Source organism: Lupinus angustifolius, chromosome LG03, assembly GCF_001865875.1.
Source record: "Lupinus angustifolius cultivar Tanjil chromosome LG03, LupAngTanjil_v1.0, whole genome shotgun sequence".
Classification (NCBI taxonomy): Eukaryota; Viridiplantae; Streptophyta; class Magnoliopsida; order Fabales; family Fabaceae; genus Lupinus; species Lupinus angustifolius.
The window spans coordinates 23,349,265-23,369,744 of NC_032011.1; the positions used below are offsets into that span (position 1 = coordinate 23,349,265).

General features: G+C 29.0%; 3 protein-coding genes and 1 long non-coding RNA gene across 5 annotated transcripts; 1 reads left to right on the forward strand and 3 right to left on the reverse strand.

Annotated features, from left to right (window-relative positions):
* Positions 263 to 18,847, reverse strand: LOC109343770. The gene is made up of 4 exons (XR_002107255.1): positions 18,812 to 18,847; positions 16,674 to 16,679; positions 15,595 to 15,596; positions 263 to 282 (listed from the first exon to the last, which is right to left on the reverse strand). It is a non-coding gene; the product is annotated as an uncharacterized LOC109343770 (long non-coding RNA).
* Positions 1,323 to 2,346, forward strand: LOC109343769 (protein PPLZ02-like). Its single transcript, XM_019582236.1, has 2 exons — positions 1,323 to 1,405; positions 1,655 to 2,346. The coding sequence occupies exons 1-2, from the start codon at positions 1,323 to 1,325 to the stop codon at positions 2,121 to 2,123; spliced, it is 552 nt and encodes a 183-aa protein (XP_019437781.1). The 3' UTR covers positions 2,124 to 2,346.
* On the reverse strand, positions 8,189 to 10,302 carry LOC109343768 (deSI-like protein At4g17486). Its single transcript, XM_019582235.1, has 3 exons — positions 10,023 to 10,302; positions 9,373 to 9,660; positions 8,189 to 8,695 (listed from the first exon to the last, which is right to left on the reverse strand). The coding sequence occupies exons 1-3, from the start codon at positions 10,159 to 10,161 to the stop codon at positions 8,442 to 8,444; spliced, it is 681 nt and encodes a 226-aa protein (XP_019437780.1). The 5' UTR covers positions 10,162 to 10,302; the 3' UTR covers positions 8,189 to 8,441.
* LOC109343767 (zinc finger protein 3-like) lies at positions 17,161 to 18,318 on the reverse strand. 2 transcript variants are annotated; one of them, XM_019582234.1, is made up of 3 exons: positions 17,471 to 18,318; positions 17,324 to 17,419; positions 17,161 to 17,286 (listed from the first exon to the last, which is right to left on the reverse strand). In XM_019582234.1, the coding sequence occupies exons 1-2, from the start codon at positions 18,237 to 18,239 to the stop codon at positions 17,379 to 17,381; spliced, it is 810 nt and encodes a 269-aa protein (XP_019437779.1). In that variant the 5' UTR covers positions 18,240 to 18,318; the 3' UTR covers positions 17,161 to 17,286; positions 17,324 to 17,378. The 2 variants fall into 2 exon arrangements, with proteins under 2 accessions (XP_019437779.1, XP_019437778.1); XM_019582233.1 differs by having other exon boundaries at positions 17,324 to 18,318.

Below are 20,480 nucleotides of genomic sequence, written 5' to 3' on the forward strand. Positions count from 1 at the left end.
TGATGGTTTTCTCTCCTTTCTTAATTTTCTTCACAAAATAGGGAGGACAACTTTTTGTGTGGGACCCATGCATATTTTTCTTTCCCCTCATTTTTAGTGTTGAACCAAATGGTGGAAAATAATATTTTCCACCACTTTTCCTTCCTCCCCTTTTCTTTCCTCTTTTTTTCCATAAAACCAAAAATAATGTAAAAGAATCTAAAATATAATCTCGATAATATGAAATGTTATTATCATAATATGAGATGGTGATCAATCATACGAACAATACTTATGTAACATCTTTCCATGAAAGATACCACTAGTAAATTCAGCCATAACATGTTATGAACTTTTTGTGTGGAACCATGCATCTTAATAAAAAGCTGCATATAAAATGTTCATAACATGTCCCAAATAGGATGCTTTTTCTCCTTAACTAGTACCTAGACTATTAATTATATAACCGCCCACAAAATAAAAAATTAAAAGGAGAGGGACCCTTTGCTTTGATAGGTTAGTGATTTGAAAATAATGAATCAGATTAGTATATCAAATGATTTGATATGTTAAGGTAATTATGATGGTCCAAGAATCATTGATTCCTAGCTTGAGATTGACCCAATTATAAAACTATACACTAATCCCAAACAATTGATCCAGAAAATCTGAAAATGCAGTGATTAACAGTATTCATTGATGTTTGATTTGTAGAACTACTAATAATTGCAACATGTGATTATTATCTTGGTTGCCAAAATGGTCACAATAATAAAGCTCTAAAATGTGACATTATCTGATAAAAAAATGGTAAACTCTAATTGGCATGCATCAAAATTTTATTTTCATTATAGCAATTGGTGATTTATATATTTGAGAATGATATGTTCAAAGATCTTGTAGTTCAAACTTCATACCAGAGAAGAGAACAAGTTTGTCATAATCAACAACTTGCTCATTACTGATCAATAATCACATGAGGAGAATCTATAGTTGCTGTTGGGTTTATTCAAGTGTGAAGTCTCACATTAGATATATGGGGAGGAGTGAAAGAGTTTATAAGAAAGAAAGACTCATAGAACTAATACCTTAAGGTTTTGGTTCAAGACGTGGTGTCTCAACTACAAAATTGCAATACAACCAAGTTATAGCTGATAGGTAAAGAAAAAAAATAAGGTTAGACCTCAAAAAATCCCCTTGTGGGACCCCTTGGTGCTTAAATTGGGTGCCAATTTGTTTAGAAAAGGTTGCATACTATGGAACAAACTCAACTACAAAAGCCCCTACCTCCTCCTTCACCAATTGGTACCACAACTCTATGTTACTCAAAAATATCCTCCAACATGGCCAGACCACAGCAACGATATCGAGGCGTCCGACAAAGGCATTGGGGCTCTTGGGTGTCGGAAATTCGACATCCTATATTGTAAGTGTATACATTATTTTTCACAGGCACTTACCAACAAAACTAAATTCTAAGATAAGATAATGCTCAATAAGTTACTCATATTAAAAAAAAAAACATCTTCTACTATGTTTATAACTTATGTAACATGATGACTAAAATTGAGATCTTCATATAACATGCATTAATTTATATTTTAGGATAATGTAGTTATTTCTGTTATTAGAAGCCTTATTTCAAGGTATTAAATTGGAACATAAAATTGTGCAGGAAAACTAGGATATGGCTTGGTACTTTTGAAACTGCTGAGGATGCTGCTAGAGCCTATGATGAAGCAACAAGACTAATGTGTGGAACAAGGGCAAGAACAAACTTCTCTTACAACCCAAACTCATCACAATCATCATCTTCTAAGCTTCTATCAGCAACTTTGACAGCTAAACTTCACAGATGCTATATGGCTTCACTTCAAATGACTAAGCCATCATTGCCAGAGCCTCAGAGAGTTATAACTTCACCAAATAATGAAAGTGAAAGTGATGCAATGTTATTATTACCAAAGAAGAGAGAACAAGAGGAGCAAGAAACAGAAGGGAAATGGGTTTTCAAGAAGGTTAAAGTTGAAAGTCCTCAGCAGTTTAAGGCTCTTGAAGAAGACCATATTGAGCAAATGATAGAGGAGTTGCTTCATTATGGTTCTATTGAACTCTGTTCTGTTTTTCCACCACAGACTCTTTGATGCATCAGCATAAACCCTTTGAGTCTTTGACTTTGAGCATTTTGTTGCTTCACATTCTTATTTTCCTAATTCAACTCATTTTTATGAACATCATTTGAGTTTTTTTTAGTTGTTTAACTTATGTCTTGGTCCTAGATATATTTCTTCTAAGTGACCAATTAGACAATGCTTTATATATAGCCAAATCATGTTATGAACTTATGATCAGTGAATTTATGTTTCATGTCTCTTTGTTCTAAGATCATGACCTTTGCAATGCATGTATTTCTAGTTCATGAATCAGAGCCTATTTGACTAAAATGTAAGAAAAAATTGTCAAAAGTTACTACTTAATAAAAGAAAAAAAACTTGATTCAGTTTCTGGTCACTTAAATGATGATTCATTATTCTAACTTAAAAATTTTACATTTATGCTTTGAAGCATAGAGACTTTGAACACCCTCACATGTTGGTGTTGGACACAACACGAATACACTTGAATTCGTAAAGAATATATATCTCTAGAGTATCCAAAAATAAAAATAAAAAACAATAAAAAATAAAAAAATAAAGATGAAGATACATGATACGTTTCCAACAAAAAAAGATAAAATATAATATGTTTTATCAATTTTATGAATTATTCTACTGTATTTTCTAATTTTGGTACTTGGAATTTTGGAGGACAATGATTTTTAATTTTCTACTTTTGATATTTTGATTTACATTTATGATTTTATGTATTTTTTACTATTTTATACACATATTCCTAAACATATTGTATCCTATATTTTAAAAAGAATGCCTGTCAACTTATCACATATATACCCTATCCAACATACATATTCATATCCATCCTTCATACCATTTATGTATTTTAAAAGTGAATGTATCGTTTTCATGCCATATATACTGCAAATTTAATCAGCTTTTGGCAAGTGAAACTTCATATTCTAATCATCTTTAATAATTTCATGTCAACCCCATTAACTTTCAGATCTTATTAAGTAATTGGGTTGAGCACAATAATTAGGAAGTTCTAGATTCCTATCACAACTCCAATTTTAATCTCCATAATAATTATGAGCTTAATAAGATTGTTAACCCAACTACAACTATATGGTCTTTGAGCAACAAGCAATAGGAAATTATAAGGTAATTATTAATTTATGATTATATATTGACTCTCTAAAGTGGAATTCACATAGTTATGAGTTTTTCTAATTTCTTACTATGCTTTATTTTTTTGCTCGTTAAGATTTTTCTCATTTGGTTAAAATGGATAAAATTAACAAATGTTAATCTCTTCCTGATAAACTAAAAAAAATTTGATGATCATTTTTATAAGACACTTCATAAAAATATGCAATATTGTCAATATTAAAAGCTATTATTATCTTTATTTTTTATTGTCATTGAGACTATCAATTATGAACAGTACTAAATTGGAGTAAGATTCTAATCTTATAGAATTTTTTACAATTTTTTTTTGATATTATTAACTATCTTTTTATTTGCAATCTATTTGGAAGTGTTCTATAATATGGAGAGGAGATAATAATTTTTATCTATAGTAACAGTTGATAAAAATATATATGTACTTAGATTGTAACAACTTTACACCATTAATACATCATATTTAATTAGTATAAGAAATATAAATGAATAATGAATGATATATTTTATAAATTTTTACCTTAAAACTATATAGGTATTACATTAGTAATAGAAATATGAATAATGTTTCTAACTAGTTCTAGTAATTGTTGGGGTTTGTGTGTTTTGGTGTCCCATCTCTATCAATGAAACTTCATCATTGTTCACCTGTTTATGATTTGATCTTGTTCTCCACAACGATCAAATAATAAAGTTGTTTATTCTCATTATTTGGTTTTACTTTTGAATCAGCAAATTGGTTAAATCATGGCATGTTAGTGAGTTTTTCATCATTAACCGTTTGAATCTTGTGAGATGAACACATTTACTATCTATGTCACACAGATAACAGAGAAAGAATGAAAAGGGTAAAATACTTTATGAAATATCTATTATCTAGGATTTCTTCGTGATTAGCTAAGTTAATTACCGTTGCATGAATTGAGAATTTGGGATGGACATCTACTGTCACACACTTAGTGTTACTCTATGTGTCATGACCTTATGATTGGTCAAGAAATCACTTAAAATTTAAATTTTAACTTAAATATTTTTTTCAACCAATCACAAAAGTTAGAACATGTAAAGTGACACTAAATGTAGGAAAGCAGAAGTGCACCTATGAATTCATGTATTGAATTGGACTTACTTTTGATACTTTGACTTATCATCATTGCAATATTTTTGAGTATTTCTATGATACATAGGACACATGTTTATATGATCTTGCTAATGAGTGCTTGAAGGGCACTCAATATAAAAGTATAAGTTGCCAAGTAGAAAACCAAGTTCAAAATATCTTGATCTTCTAAACTCATAATCTTTCAATGTACAAATATTTGTTTTGGTAATTGGTTCCGTATAATGATGTAAGGGTACTCTTTAAAGTTGTTCTTGAATATTATAGTTTTAAAGAGTAGTATTGTTTTCATCATTTATAGAGTTCATGGTCTTTAGATTAGAGAGCAATGTTACTAATCTCAGATTCATTGTGATTAAAAATCTGGTAATGTCCTTTTAGCTTATTTTCTGTAGCTCTCAATTCAAGAAATTAATACTATCTTTAGCATGCTTGGTAAAAGTTATTTATAGGAAAATAATCCTTTAATCATTTTTCTTAAGAGGGCTTTTCAGGAAACTAATTCAAATATATACTTAACATGTATTCAAAAGTTCAAGTTAGGCTAATCAGATTTCCATTAATATGTATACTATTTGAACAAGGCCTGTATATATAGAATCCACGGTTGAAATTTATCTTTTTTCCTTAAAAAACTCACTCAATTCATAAGAAAAGTAGGTGAAGGAGTCAAAAGTATGAATATTCTTGAGAAGAGATACTGGTAAAAATCAATCACCCTCCACCAAATCATGGTGTATATAGAATTCATGGCAAAAAGTTATATTTTTCCCTTAAAAAAACTCACCCAATTCATAAGAAAATTAGGTGAAGAAATCAAATGTATGAATCTTAGAAGAAAATGTGGTCAAAATCAATCACCCTACACCAAGCTATGGTGTATATATAGAATCCATGGTTGAAATTTATATTTTTTTCCCTTAAAAAAACCTCACCCAATTCACAAGAAAAGTAAGTGAAGTGGTTAAAGGTATGGATCTTCTTTAGAAGAAAAAATAGTTAAAATCAATCTCATTGCACCAAATCATGATTTATTTATAGAATCCATAGTTGAAATCTATCTTTTTCTCTTAAAAAACCTCACTCAATTCACAAGAAAGGAAGATAAAAGAGTCAAAGGTATGAATCTTTTTTAGAAGAAAAGTAGTCAAAACCAATCATACTACAAATCATGGTGTATATATAGAAATAGAATCAATGTTGAAATTTATTTTTCTCTCTTAGAAACCCCCACTCAATTTACAAGAGAATTTATTTTCATATGGTAAGAGATCTATTATTAAATTTATTTTTCCCCTTAAAAGCCCCACACGAATCATAGATAATTTATTTTCGTGTGGTAAGAGATCTATTATTTGTTTTCTAGATGCCTTGGGTCAGGTGAGTCATACATAAACCCAAGAGGAAAAAAGTAAGAAAATCAAAATGTCTCATAAGTAGTTTTGGATCATAAGTAGATTTTTTAATCAATTAGTTGAGTAGAAGTCTCATTGTCTGAAGATTATTAAAGGCAATATGATAACCCATTTATCTTGAAGTGTAAACATAAAAGGAATAAGTTTCTTCGAGATAACTTTTTTCTAAAAAAGAATCTTATTCAGGAGTAATAAGTTGTTCCTTTTCCTTTTGCATGATTAAAGTGTCGTTACCTTATATTTAAAGTGCCAAAATGTTATGTGATATCATATTATTTTTTATACATTTTTCTCTTGGGTAATGAAAATGATCTTGACCTAATATATATGGTAAACAATCATCTCATGTATTGAAAAGTAAATTGTTCATTTTCTTTTTACATTTAAAAGTAAAAGTATTATCACATTATATTTAAAGGATAAAATATCACAACATGTAATTTTTTCTTTTGTTTTTTTTATGTATTTTACTGTAAATGATCTTGACCCAATATATATGGGAAAAAATCATCTCCCTTAATAAAGAGACAAATTATTCACTTTCTTTTTACTCTTAAGCGTAAAAGTGTCATTATATTATATTTTTTCAAAAATAACATATGTTATCTTCAGGCAATATATATGGAAAAGAATGATGGAGAGATAAGTTGTTACTTTTTCTTTTAGACTTAGAGGTGAAAGTATAACCAAAGACAAAAATGTCACAACATTTTAATTTTTCCTTTTTCATTAATATTTTAGTTTACAGCAAAAAAGGACAAAGCACTGCATCATGATAAACTTCAGAATACCATGACATTTGGTTTAGGTTTAGTGATACAACTAGTCCTTCCCCATCACTTCACGTGGTTTAGTGCATGTATTCATGTACACCGAATAAGGATCATCTTTCTCAATAAAATTAGATTGATAAGTTTCTAACCAATCAACTTTTTCAAGTAGTATAAAAATATTATTTTGTGTATTAAGAATTTTTCTTTTAATTAAATGACATTTTTTATTAAACGAGACAAAAAATATGGACATAATTAGGGACAGCTGATATGTATTCTTCGACCACATGGTCTTCCTAAACCACCCTTCTCTTAACCTTAGCAAACAGACAAGGTCACCTGGGCCCACATCATATGCACTGGTTTTCTAAGCTCACCCATTTTGTGGGAAAAACAAGCTGCATTTATTCTCCATAAGAGTAGCTGCAACAGTTTTGTCAAAAGTGAACCATAAACAAGCTGCAATTCACTTTTGTCACTAATTTCCCCTGCAACCAAACACTGAACCATAAACTTTTCTCCATGAGTTTGATGATGTTAGTGTTCAATTCACTTTTGTTTCGGTTATTGTTGGGATACTGATATCATATAGCTTTTAAGATTCTGTGTTGTATTGGATAGAATCAGATGCATATCAATTGAACCTTACAAATGAGGATGGAAATGAGGTAAATGAACCTTACAATTGACAGAAGTAAACTAACATGTATTTAAACCATTCCCGAGATAACGAAGTAAGCAATTGTGAGACTTACTCCCTAACAGTATTAGCAAGTAGATGGATTGATTGAATGATTAATGGATTCTTTACCACCCCTTCTGCACAAGTGCCAATTAAACAATTGACTGTATTCTAAGTTCTAACGACAAAGATTTTAAGTGCTTCCAGATATATACTTCACAATCCAAGAGTGCAAGTGAAAAACATTTGAATCTTTCTTTTGTAACTAGTTGAGGTGGCAGATTATGATTGGCTTTATCTGGAACTTAGAATTTTTCCTACAAGTCTACTCCAACCATTGGCATGAAAGACTATTATTAGTGTATAACTGGCAAATTATAGCTTAGGACTCGGGTGAAAGTGTAATGTAACAGTTTGTTTATGAGTTGAGTTTTAAAGGGAGAGTAAGAGAAATGGAAGGCTTTAAAGCCATGAAATACACTTTTGAGATGGCTACGAAACTTTCCATTTATTTTTTTTCTCCAAAACCCAACTCGTAAACAGACCCTAAAGGAACAAAAAAATGATGGATTTTTTAACCATTTCCACTCAAACGAATGGTTTGATACCAATGTCATGTTAAACACAACTCAAAAAAATCTACTAGTTTGTGAATCATGTTCAGTTTGGACCCTCTAAACAAGAGTTTGAAGCATACTATGTGCAGGATGAGTAGATTCTGAAATCTCTTTCTCATAACATTTTGTACCTTGTATTTCACAATTGATTCAAATGATCCTGTATGATTGAGGATCCTAATCCTAAGCCCAAGATACATAACTTTGGAGTCCAATTTATGAGGATTTAGACTTTATCTCACACTTCAGTAAATGTACACTATCCTACACAAGGAACTCATATGTTGCATCAACTTTTGTAGATTAAATCATATTCAGGAATACATACACTAAAATTTAGAAATAAAGAAACTTACCATTCACCATAGAAAGAAAGCATTTCAATAAGAACAGAGACAAACAAAGAAACCATTCTGTAGTAGCTATCGCTACACTAAGAAAGATATATGACAGAACAGAAAAATGGAGCAAATAAAGAATTTTCTTCCCTGCTCTTCTTAGGTTGCTAAGATAATTCTAACATGGTATACATAAGAGCACGACTTCTATGAACGCTTTACTTTACTGTTAAGGTTGGAGTTGAAGAAGCATCAATCAATGATGTAGATGGAGGAAGGCAATGTCTTCGGCTGGTTCTTTTAATCGTAGAACCTTGAGGGCAAGACGGCAATGGAGGATTGGAGGAAGCCTCACACTTGTTAGACTGGCTTCTTGTTTTCTTCTTCTCTCCTTCCTGAACCTTGTCTAATGTAACATGACGAACTTTTGTGTCATTTAGTCCAGGGGGAAGAACACAGTTGCAGAGAAGACCTTCATATCGAGGAACATAACATAAAATTAGAAAAAATCATGTCATGGCTTTCGAGTTGCAGCACGATAACATCAATCGCATAAGAGGTGTATATTAAACGGGAAAGAAAACTGCAGCATAATCAAAAGCAGCCAATCATTTAAAATACCGATAGATACTGGCTGAAGAGCAACCTTTTCATTATATCTTCATGAATTTTGAGGTACTAAGTAATCATCACGACTTCAACTAAATTGAGAAAATAAAAATCACTCGGAGTTTATTTCCAATAAAATAAAAAGATCATGTGAATAATATTCAGATTCCAGTAACAGGCATGAGGCCTCAAATAAAAGGTTAATTTGAAACACAGCATTCAACAATCATAACCATAAACTTTCATATCACAAAGTTGTAATGAAATGCAAGAAGTTAATTTTTTTCCAGAGCTGATATTGTTGTTACATTTTGAAGTGTGCCCTCTCCAATCAAGCACAAGGGGGACAGAAAATGGAACAAGCATAATTGGTGCCATTGCAAATTTGGGTTGTAATTGGTGTTTTACAACTAACATATCTCCCTAGAAAATTTCTTAACATCCAATGGAAAAACAAAACAATAAATCATAGAAACAGAAAGAAAGATATTAAGTTAATATGGAAAATAACATACTGTGATAATGTGATATATTGCTTACCAAGTCGAGCAAGTCGATTCACCCATCGAGGGATTGACCTTCCTGTTAATTTGAGACACGCATCATTACAAAAGTGGTTGCAGTTCTTCGAGATGAGATGATAGGTGTTCCCAGAGTAGTCTTGAGCTAGTTTCTCCATAAATGCCCGGACATCTTTCGTTCCGAGATCTGTTGTTCCAATGAAAATTGATTTTCTGAAAGTAAACCCAGGGCAGTGTTTCGGTTGCACTTCAAAAACTCCAGTTGTCTCATGTTCATGCGCTCCAAAACCATATTCAATATCATGTACTATAACAAAAACAAAATTACACCTCTGTCACTCTGTCAGTACCAACAAGCAATGGAATTTACTCACAAAAGCTTGATATCATGATTTATTCTAAAGCTTCTCTTTTTAGCTTCAACTTTATACAACATATCATACATGAATTGACCCAGTATTTCAATTCATAAGCTTGGTGTATATAAATAAGAAATCATTAGTTTCATACATATCAGACACCATAATCCAGTGAAATAAAATAAATAGCTTAATTTCCACCAAACAGATAATAATAAATAGAACAAAACCACTCATCTGAATTAAAAGCACCATGATTTAAGTTATTATTCATATGAAATAAGAAAGAGTGCTAGACTTAGATGGTTACCTTGAACACCAGAATGATAAACTCCAAGACCAAACCAATAGGCATAGCCATTTATAGGGGTGAGATCATAAACATTGAGATAAACAGGAACAGTACCATGCTTCTTCTTCCTTGGCACCCCAACAAGTTTACACAGCATTATACAAGTTGCTTATGAATCCAAGGAAGAAGATTTTGTATGTGAAAGTAGAGATTTTTCTCTTCTACCTCTTTGGGTTTTGGAAGAAGAAGAAGAAGAAGAATCTTGTTATGGGTGGCTATGGATGGTGGTGTCTTGGTATATCTATGTGTGGACTCACCAAAGTACTTTCCTTTTAGTTCTCCACCTTTTTACTTTTATCCATAATTTCTTTTATCTAAAATATTTCTATAACTAACAACTTGACCAATTTCTACTTTCCTATTCAACACCTTTTTTAATTTCTATAAAAAAATCATATAATTCTAAGTAAAAATGTGTTTCATCTTAAATTGAATATTATAATACAAATAAAAAATATAATATAAAATACATGTTAGTAATAATACTAGTCAAACTTAATTCATAGTTTAGTACACATATTTTGACTATTTTAATTAAGTGTGTTTTTATATATTAGTTTAGCCACCAAGTTTAAGAAAGTGATATATGATATAAGAAATGTTAAAAGAAAAGTCAGTATAATATATTAATTAAGAGAAAAAAGATATAAGGGTTATAAATTTAATGAATATAATTAAATTTTTATGAGAATGATTACCAATAGTTTTTATGTTGTTCTTATCTCAAAAGAACCATTTTGTGAAAAATTTAGGATAGTTTTAATAAATGATAAATCACATAAAAGTGTGGAATATGTCAGACTCATAGGAAAACAATTGATGTTTCTTTAAAAGTTAGATTGCCTAATTTGTAGAAAGTATAAAAAACACAACATTTTTTTAAGAATAAAATGTGTGTTTAATTTTGGATATGGATAATCTTAATAGTAATATGTATATTTTTAATAAGTTTTCTAACCAATTAGAAACAATGACACATATAATGATACATTATTTTGGGATAATAGATGTCCACCTATGAATGATCTAAGTAGCAATGTTTCTTGATGGATATCAAAATATTGAGTAAAATATGAATGTTAAGTAGTAAATTCTCTCTCGCTATATATATATAGATTAAAATATGAATTATTAAGTAGTAAAATCTATACAAGTAATATGGATCATCTTAATAGTAATATGTATATTTTTAATAAGTTTTCTAACCAATTAGAAACAGTGACACATATAATGATACATTATTTTGGGATAATAGATGTCTACCTATGAATGATCTAAGTAGCAATATTTCTTGATGGATATCAAAATATTGAGTAAATTATGAATGTTAAGTAGTAAAATCTCTCTCGCTATATATATATAGATTAAAATATGAATTATTAATTAGTAAAATCTATACAAGTAATATACATGCCAGTTTTGGGATACAAATTATCTAATTAGTAATATCCCTATAGGTATTATGTATGTTTAGTTTTAGGATTGGGATGATCTAAGTAATAATATATATGTTAGTTTTGGGATATGAATGATCTAAGTAATAATATCTCTTGATGGATGGATCTTAGAATGTTGGTTAAAATATCTACAATTAATTAAATACCCCAATTAATGATTTACTTTACCTTTTCATCTTAATTTTATAAAACCACACAACGATATCTCCCCTGCTCTTATATTCTCTGTCTCGTCTAAACAACACACATTCATGTAGATTTCATGTTTGTATCTAATGTATTTTTAATTATAATTATAGATTTTAATAATTAATATATAAAATAACTATTACATGTATAATAATATATTTACGATAAATTTATTATAAAATATTAATAAAATAAATAATATATAATCTTAAAATAATAAATAATAAAAAATAATTAATTTAAAAATAAATTTATAAATAAGCAGATATTCATATCACTGTTGACTAGTATCATAAAACTTATTCTAACACATAAATTATTATTATTAGTATCAATTACATATATTTTTATGAGTACCCATATATTAGGTTTTTTTTTGTCATTCCTATTTCACATACTAATTCGCAAGGAATAGCAACTTTTAAGGCAACCCAAATCCCGGAATTCATGTTCCCTAAATTCTTAATCACTTGTACTATATATGCGTTCAATTATATATGCATTCCAACTACTAAGATGATTTCTTTTAATTTGTATATATCTTTTTGTGTGGAATATTATCTCATTCACGTGTGACAGATTTGTACTATTCATGGAACAAAGATTTAATGTTTCAAATTTTATCATACACCATTAAAAATCTATTATGTCAATTAAAAAATTAAATATTCATTATTTTTCTGTCTTTATTTTATTATTATTAGTGCGAATCATAATTTGGGACCATATATTTCTACCTCTAAGAGTTGACACCTTAAATGAAGTGTGAGACATGGCCCAATAATTAAACAAACAAAATGTTAAGAGAATAGCACATAGAGTCTAATCATTAAACGAGTGAAGAGGATGCAATGCCTCAAAAAAGGGAAAAAAAGAATACTTAAAAGTTGTGCTTATCAGCTTAAGTTAAGGATTATATTATATACTAGGGGAATAAATAAAGTATATTTCACGAAATCATAGGGAATAGAGATAGATTTGATAAGCATTTTTAACTCAAGTTATAACCTTAGTTATAGAACATTTCAATTTTACCCATGTTTCTGACTTCGAATTCACAATATCCAAGGGCGCATGCGAGATATAATCATGCGGGATTCAGCATTTTAGACAATATTCTGACTTTGATGTGGGACCATATACATTATTCATGGGTGATAATTCTACTATAATATATGATATATAGAGTTTGTAAATAGGAAAGACATTTATGAAATTATTCTCCTTTTATTTGATTGTTTGTATTCAACATCGTATAATGATCACTTCTATTGAACTAACAATTATCGACCAAAACAGATCAATATAAAAATAGTAAGAATAAAAAAAAGCACTCACTTCCAAACTCAAAATGTTTGGTTCACTTTGGAAACAAAAAGAGAAATCATGCTGGACCATTATCTTGAATCTTTTTCATTTAGGAGTGACATGATTTGGGAGATTAAAGTTTTCTACCTAACCTTAGTTGATTAAAAAAATCTTTTCAACTTTATTCATCATTTGGCAGTTGGCACCAAAGGAATTGATTCTTTCTCTCTTTTGTGTATTATTTATCTTTTTTCATTCTGTATGAACATAAAACTTAGATGCTTTTTCTTGGAATAACTTTGTTAAGTTGTGGTGGGTCGAAAAGGGTTTGATGGGTTGATGCTTTTATAATTCAGAATAGCATATGTAATGAGACATTATAACCAACCATAAATAAATTTCATGCGCATTATGGGGTGGCTCATGAGTCATGATTCACTCATGAAAGTTCTGATCACATCAAAACATGAGAGATTTTTCACAGCCAAGCGTAAGTCCCAACTTTGCATGTAGATTATGAGCCATATATAGTTTTTTCATTGTTTTGATAGGAAAGATATGTCAAATGTACTAGAATGATAAGAATATGTAGAGTTTGAGTTATTTATTATTTATTTTGCTAAAATAAAAATCATTATATTAGGTCACTTTTTAGCTGCATTCTTTTTAAAAAATACTTTATAATTATTGATTAAATAGCAATATTATTTTTATAGACTTAGCATGTTAGTTAATATAATATTTTGTTAAAGAGTGAGGTTTGAATTCTTAAACTTCTTATCACTTCACTCCTCAAACCTCAACCATGTAACAACTATATGATTACCAAAATACCATATATTATTATGAAAATAAAAATATGTACTTATAGTGTATAAGTTTTATACACTATTATTGCATTATTCATAATTTATGTTTAATTATTATTGACTATTCAAAGAAAGTAATACAAATGAATGATGAATAAATATTTACATTGGCATTACAGGTATTTAACTCTATTATTATATGATTGTGAGATGAATGAGTATTATCATGGTTCGGATGAAAAATTAAAGTAAAGAAAATTGAGGGTTCGAGTATTATCCACCACAAATATAACATTTTGCAAAAAAAATTATCATGAGAGAGTTATGTTGTTTGTATTATTGGGCTCTGGTATCAATTAGTAGTGTAAATTAAATGAAGTTGTGTTGTGGGCTTGTGGCAATAAATACCAAACTAGATTTGGTAGAAGTAGATATTATGGCCCAAAAGAATAAATATGCATGAGACATAGAATACACATCAAATTTTAATGTGGAAATTCTTCCAATAAAAATCTTCTATATCCACTATTTTATATCATCGAGAGTAATGTCACATACAAACTCCAAAAAATATTGTATTATATATAGGATAATTACAAATACTGTTTTCACAATATTGTTACACAAAAAGTTACAAATACAATGTTACTTAATCAATCATCCTATTAATTCAAGTACCACAATATGCTAGGATCCACCATAGTTTAGTTGGATATATTGCAAGCTGAGAGAATGTAACCCATTTTACTAATGCTAGTTGTAAAAATAAAGTTTTCATGGTTATAAATAAGCCTAAGTCCATTATCAATTCAAGATTCATATCATCCATACATTTCTTGTATTGCTTGGTCATGTGCTTCTTTCTCTAGTTGTCACAGACAAACTCACATGTAGTGTCACCTTTATCACATTTCTCAATGGCAGAACTTCATTATAGCATCATATATGGTAAAACACATGCTTAGTTTTTAAATGGGTCAGATGTTATATAAATTTATGCTTACTCATAATTTAAGCAATTTGCATAAAATTATACTTCATTTCTATAACCCCAAAAAAATTAAATGGAAACCACAATCAAGTGCAACTTATCTTGGGTCAAGTCTTGGGCCTCATAGGCATTATATGCGATTATGCATGTATTATATCAAAGAATAAAGTATCTCCTCATACTAAAAGATAATTTATCCTTTACAACCAATAAAAGTATGACACATGTACTGTTTTGTTTAGTTTTAGAAATATATTTAAAAAATGATTAAATAGGACAAATGAACAAGATATCACTTTTAAATAATTTACATACATATCAAATTATTGAATTGAATTTTGTTTATAAAATTGATAATTCATCATATGAGAGAATGGTCAAAACAATCATCTGAAGTTGCTCAATTTTACTTTATGCATTTGTCAGTTATTCAAACTGAAGGGCTTGGTGCATATTTTGGGTGCTTGTGGTGTTATAATGGAGTTAATAATGTTTTATTTTACACTATATCAAATCTTTTATACGTGTGACTTCAGTGCTCTTGTTTTCAGTCATATATATATATGTTTGCTTGTAATAGAGACTAAGATCAGAAAGATTGAATTTCATGTCCTAATGATAGCAACAGATAAATCACGAAAAATGCGCCCTTGAAGATTTGGCAGGGTCCATAATTAAACTTAGAAAAATGACACGTGAATATCAAAACTTAGAACAAATATTTTTAACATTTTTTTTATGATGAGAGATTTACTTATTGTAGGAGTAAGTTTTACTCCTCATCTTAGACATCAATTATAAGGAAATCCAATAATTTCAATTAATGAATAGATCTAAATCATTAGATTTTCCTAAAATTGATAATTAAGTTGAGGATTAAATACAAAACACCTACTCTTAGAGTAAGTGGATCCCTACTCTTTTTTCATACATTTTGAGGAAATCTGCATTTATATAAAGAAAGTAAAATAAATAAATGAAAGAAAATTAAGTACTTACAATACCATACATTATAAAAACTTTGGTATCCAAATAGCATAACTTTAAACTCTAGTGTGAACTATGAATGAACCATGTGAAAAAAAAAAGTATATATAGTTTGCTTGCTGTCAGAATGAGAAGATTGGTTTTGCTGAGTAACAATTACGTTTGTTTAATTATTATTTAATCTTGAAGAGTTTGTCCTTATGCAAATGTTTTTTAAGTAATTACAAAAACTTATTATTATACTATTAAATATGAACTCATGTGAATCTTTCCAAGATTTGAGAGCACTCTATGATAGTGACCGAGTATATGCACCTTGCTAATAGGACAAACATGCCATCCTATACAAATACCAAACTCATAGAGCAACTCTAATATGATATTCCAAGTGTCCATAAACAATAATCATAGTCTTATTATTTAAATCAGATAATTAATATTCGTTTATAATGTTATCCAACACCACCCCACTAATTTGGTTTTTAATTTGTCTATATTTATTTATTTATGTAGTCACGTTTCCCTTGGCTTTCTAGTTTGGGACCAACTATCTCCTGAATATAATTTAGACTCAGAAGGAACGTAACATGTTTTTGCTGCTTCTATTGTTATAGTTTTAGAATAAAATATCATGAAATCTTTGATTGAACAATTTTCATTGGGATTATATAGTTAGTTTGTAACAGCACATGCATATATGAACAATGATCACCCCCATGTCATGCTTCATGTATTGTCCTGTACCAATAAAAATATGTCATATATGAAGTCCTACATTGGATATGCGGAAATAGTGAAATAGTTTATAAGTAGGAAAAACCCATGAAATTAATGTGTTAAGGTTTTGGTTCAAGATGTGGTGTCTCACTTGTGGCTCTTCACTCTTCCCATACCCCGGTAACAATGAAATTTCCTAGTGGTTAGGAAGCTCTCCGGTCGTAGTCTAGTCCAACAAGTAGTATCAGAGCTGATGGTTCGACTGGGCTGTCTCACTTATAGATCTGAAACATCATATGATCTCATATATGTAGGACCATACTTGGAAACATCAATTTAGTCTAACTATATCTCTTTTGTTTACCACATTTTGCATAATATATACATGTGGTCCTGTGTTTAATAAATGTGAATTGATTTATGGTTGCATTAGTTAGCAGATTAGACTTCAATCTTTGTATTACTTTAGTAGGTCTAGTTTGATTTATAATTTTGAAGGGAGTTATGGGAATAATAGCTCAAATTTGAGACTGGTAAGAGTTATAAGAACTTCAATTAAAACATTCTTTGGATTAATTTAAGCATTGACAAAAAAGAACAGAAATTAAATAAACGTCATAGAAGGAAAAATACTCATCAAACTGAAAAACTAAAACTCATTGCACACCTGAACCTACAAGATTTGAATAGTGTTGAATTCATTAACAGGTAACAGATAAAGAACTTTGATCCTCCAATAAACAGAAATTTATACAATATATTTATTACAAACATTTGGAAAATAAATTTGACAAAATGTTAACTAAACCTACCAATCCATAAGTACCAACTAAAGTAATACAAACCTTTGCTTAAATTAAAGCTTTAAGGATAAATCAAGAAGCTTCATATCTTCTTGATGAATAGTCTTCAAACGAGTTCCATTAACAACATAGCCACTTGTTTCTTCATTGGCTTCATAATTCAGCATAGAACTTCTAACATTCACCACTTCAAATCTACCAACACTGTTATCTCTTGATGATAATGTTAACCCTTTCTTGTGTGAACTTTCCATTGCTAGCTTCCCTATTCCAGGTTGTTGATTAATAATGGGTTTTGATCTTGACCAACCATGTAGTTGTTGTCCATAAGTGCTTCCAAACCCAATAATATTAGATGAAAAGTTAGAAGCTTTATGAACCAAAGAGTGAGCTTGAATTCCAAGTGGTTTATTACTACTAAAGGGTAGTGATGCAATATCATGAAGAAATGGTATTCCAAAAGCTGCTGCTGAAGCCATTATATGTGTTCCTAATCTTTGACCTCTCTTTGCTATTGACCTTTCTCTCTTATGAGCATTTTGGTGTCCTCCTAAAGCTTGTGAACTATAGAACTTTCTCTTGCAGTAGTTGCAAGAGAATACTCTAGGCTCTTCTGCTGCATCAAAACCTTCAGGATCAGGAGGGTTTTCTTCTGATGAAGTCTTAGCTGAATCCATTTCCAAACAGGTTAAGGGATTCAGCTTTGGACTACTGCAATCAAGAGCTGAATCACCACAAGGAGCATTCAGATCCAATAAGGTAATAACTGTCTTTGCCTTCTCTTTTGGTTCTTGTTCCTCAAGAGAGTGATGCTGATTATTTTCATGTGGATTCTGCAATAGTGTAGTTGGACTTTGAGGAAGCTCTCTAGTGTTATCACAAAGATAAGGCTCTTGACTCATGAGTTTTTCCATTGCAGGGTACTTTCAATTCTTGGTCCCCTTGTTGGTAGGTTAAGAAATTTTAACATGAACATGTACCTTTAAATGTATAAAAAGTGAGTATGTATATATATTTTTATATATATAAGACACATGCTTTATTCCTATTATTATCATCATCATATATAGAAATGGAATTATAAAGGTGATGGTTTTATTTTGTCAAAACATTAACAATATAGTATAGTTTCTGAAAATTATGAAGTGATGGGTCACGCGGGGCTTCATAGTAAAAACCAAATGATATAGGAGACAAAACCAAATATTGTCATGTCTGCCAAACAAACTTTCCTTTGTACTTGAAAGTCCATAAGCCAGTGTATCATGTCCCCACTTGCTGTTACACTGTTCCTTTGTGCTTCTCGTGAATTGGGAAAAATTCTAATATTGTTTACTTAATTTGCTCTTCATTTCAAGTGAAGTGAAGTGACAGTAAGTACTACCATATTCTGTATGTATTATTATAGTATTGTTATCGAAATAAAAATATTTTTTATTTGTTTATCAATTAAGATTCTTAAGAATATTCATTGTACAAAATATACTTATTCTTATAAGAAATATAGGTCCCAAAAGTAGAGAGGAACATAGAGAAACTATTTTTTATTATAAAATATAAAAGTATAAATATATTTGAGATCCGAATATAAGAATAATAGTTACTATTTTAGAAGAAAAAAACTAGATATTATTCTTGCTTTATAAGGATATCTCATGAATTATAAAATAATACGTGTTAACTAAATAAGAATCTCTATTAAAGATAGTTTAAGATACTTAAAACTTGATGACTCCTTTTCAAATTAAAATCTCGTCCTTTTCTTACCCTATTGTCAAATATTATTTATTTTGAAATATTAAATTAAATTCTATTTAAAAATGATAATCATTAGATGTTGAGGATAGATAAAAAAAATTAGTGACATACATTAGTAAATAAAATATCAACTGATCATATATCACTTTTCTTATATGTTATAAGAGGATTCGTATAAAAATATAACATTTTCTATTATAAAATGATTTATATATGAGGATTTGTATAAAAATATATCATATTCTAGTAATAATTTTAGCAGAGGAGCAAAATGGAAAGAATGAAAAATTCTATCCACCGTGGAAGAAGCAACAAACTGCCGACAATCAAAATGGGAAGCTGACGTGGAGTCCCTGCAATTCATGAATTTGATAGTGGTATTTGTACCAAGTGCATTATTATTAATTATTAACTATTAAATTAAGAGGATCAAATGTCGCAGATAATCTTTTGGCTTACGTATATAACTTTAGCTTTTCCAGCTGTGATCTACTAATTCTAACAATAAGTTTTTTAATATACTCATCATCCTAACTATCAATTTTAGATAAATTTAATGGTTTAGAATCTTCAAATTATTAGATTCTTCTATAACTAGAATGAAAAATAAATTTAAAGTAGATAAATCCTCTCTCTTTTCATTCCATGTATCTATCAATGAGACAATATAAAAAGTATTAGTATGATTTTACCATATTCTATTTTATTTTTATTTAAAATTTTTATTTTAATTTTATATCATACTTTTACTGTTTCTTTAACATTAAATATACTATTGCCACTAATAATAAACTTTATTTTTAAAGGAGTAAATATCAATTAACATATAAATTATGGATATTATGTTAACAATATAAATTATAGTTTTTTTCTTCTTATTTTATATTATATTTGTTGAATTTTAGACGACTTAATGGTGTGCTATTTTATTATTCTCTTACTAAAAAATTATATTTTTATCTTACACTATATTTATGTTATTTATAAAATTAAATTTATTATTACTAGCGTGTTGACATGCACTGTCGTACCTGTCAACCCGCTTTCCTATCGTTTATAATGTATAGTTTGTATTTTATAAATTTAAATATAATTTTTTGCGCTAAATTTACGGTTGAATTTATTCAATTGGTCTAATATTCAATTTTTTAAATACACTTTTAAAATAAGAAGATAATCAGTATAAAATAAGAAAATAATATTATATAGTTTTTTTGGTAGAAATAAAAAAATAATGAGGGCAAAATAGGAAAACACAAATTACACCATGATGAGTGATTATTTTGTATTTTTCCTTTATTAATAGTATAGATAACGAATAATACATTTGTATATTCTATTTTTTAAAACTTTAGTTTATAATCACATAACCTTTAATATTAATCTATAATAATCAA

What these genes read in the sequence shown, in the direction of transcription:
- LOC109343767 (XM_019582233.1), bottom strand. Translation starts at nt 18,239, where the DNA reads ATGGAAAAACTCATGAGTCAAGAGCCTTATCTTTGTGATAACACTAGA.
- LOC109343769 (XM_019582236.1), top strand. Translation starts at nt 1,323, where the DNA reads ATGGCCAGACCACAGCAACGATATCGAGGCGTCCGACAAAGGCATTGG. An exon ending in GAAATTCGACATCCTATATT is followed by an intron (nt 1,406 to 1,654) that starts GTAAGTGTATAC and finishes AAAATTGTGCAG; the next exon opens with GAAAACTAGGATATGGCTTG.
- LOC109343768 (XM_019582235.1), bottom strand. Translation starts at nt 10,161, where the DNA reads ATGCTGTGTAAACTTGTTGGGGTGCCAAGGAAGAAGAAGCATGGTACT. An exon ending in TTATCATTCTGGTGTTCAAG is followed by an intron (nt 9,661 to 10,022) that starts GTAACCATCTAA and finishes TTTTTGTTATAG; the next exon opens with TACATGATATTGAATATGGT. An exon ending in GAATCGACTTGCTCGACTTG is followed by an intron (nt 8,696 to 9,372) that starts GTAAGCAATATA and finishes CTCGATATGAAG; the next exon opens with GTCTTCTCTGCAACTGTGTT.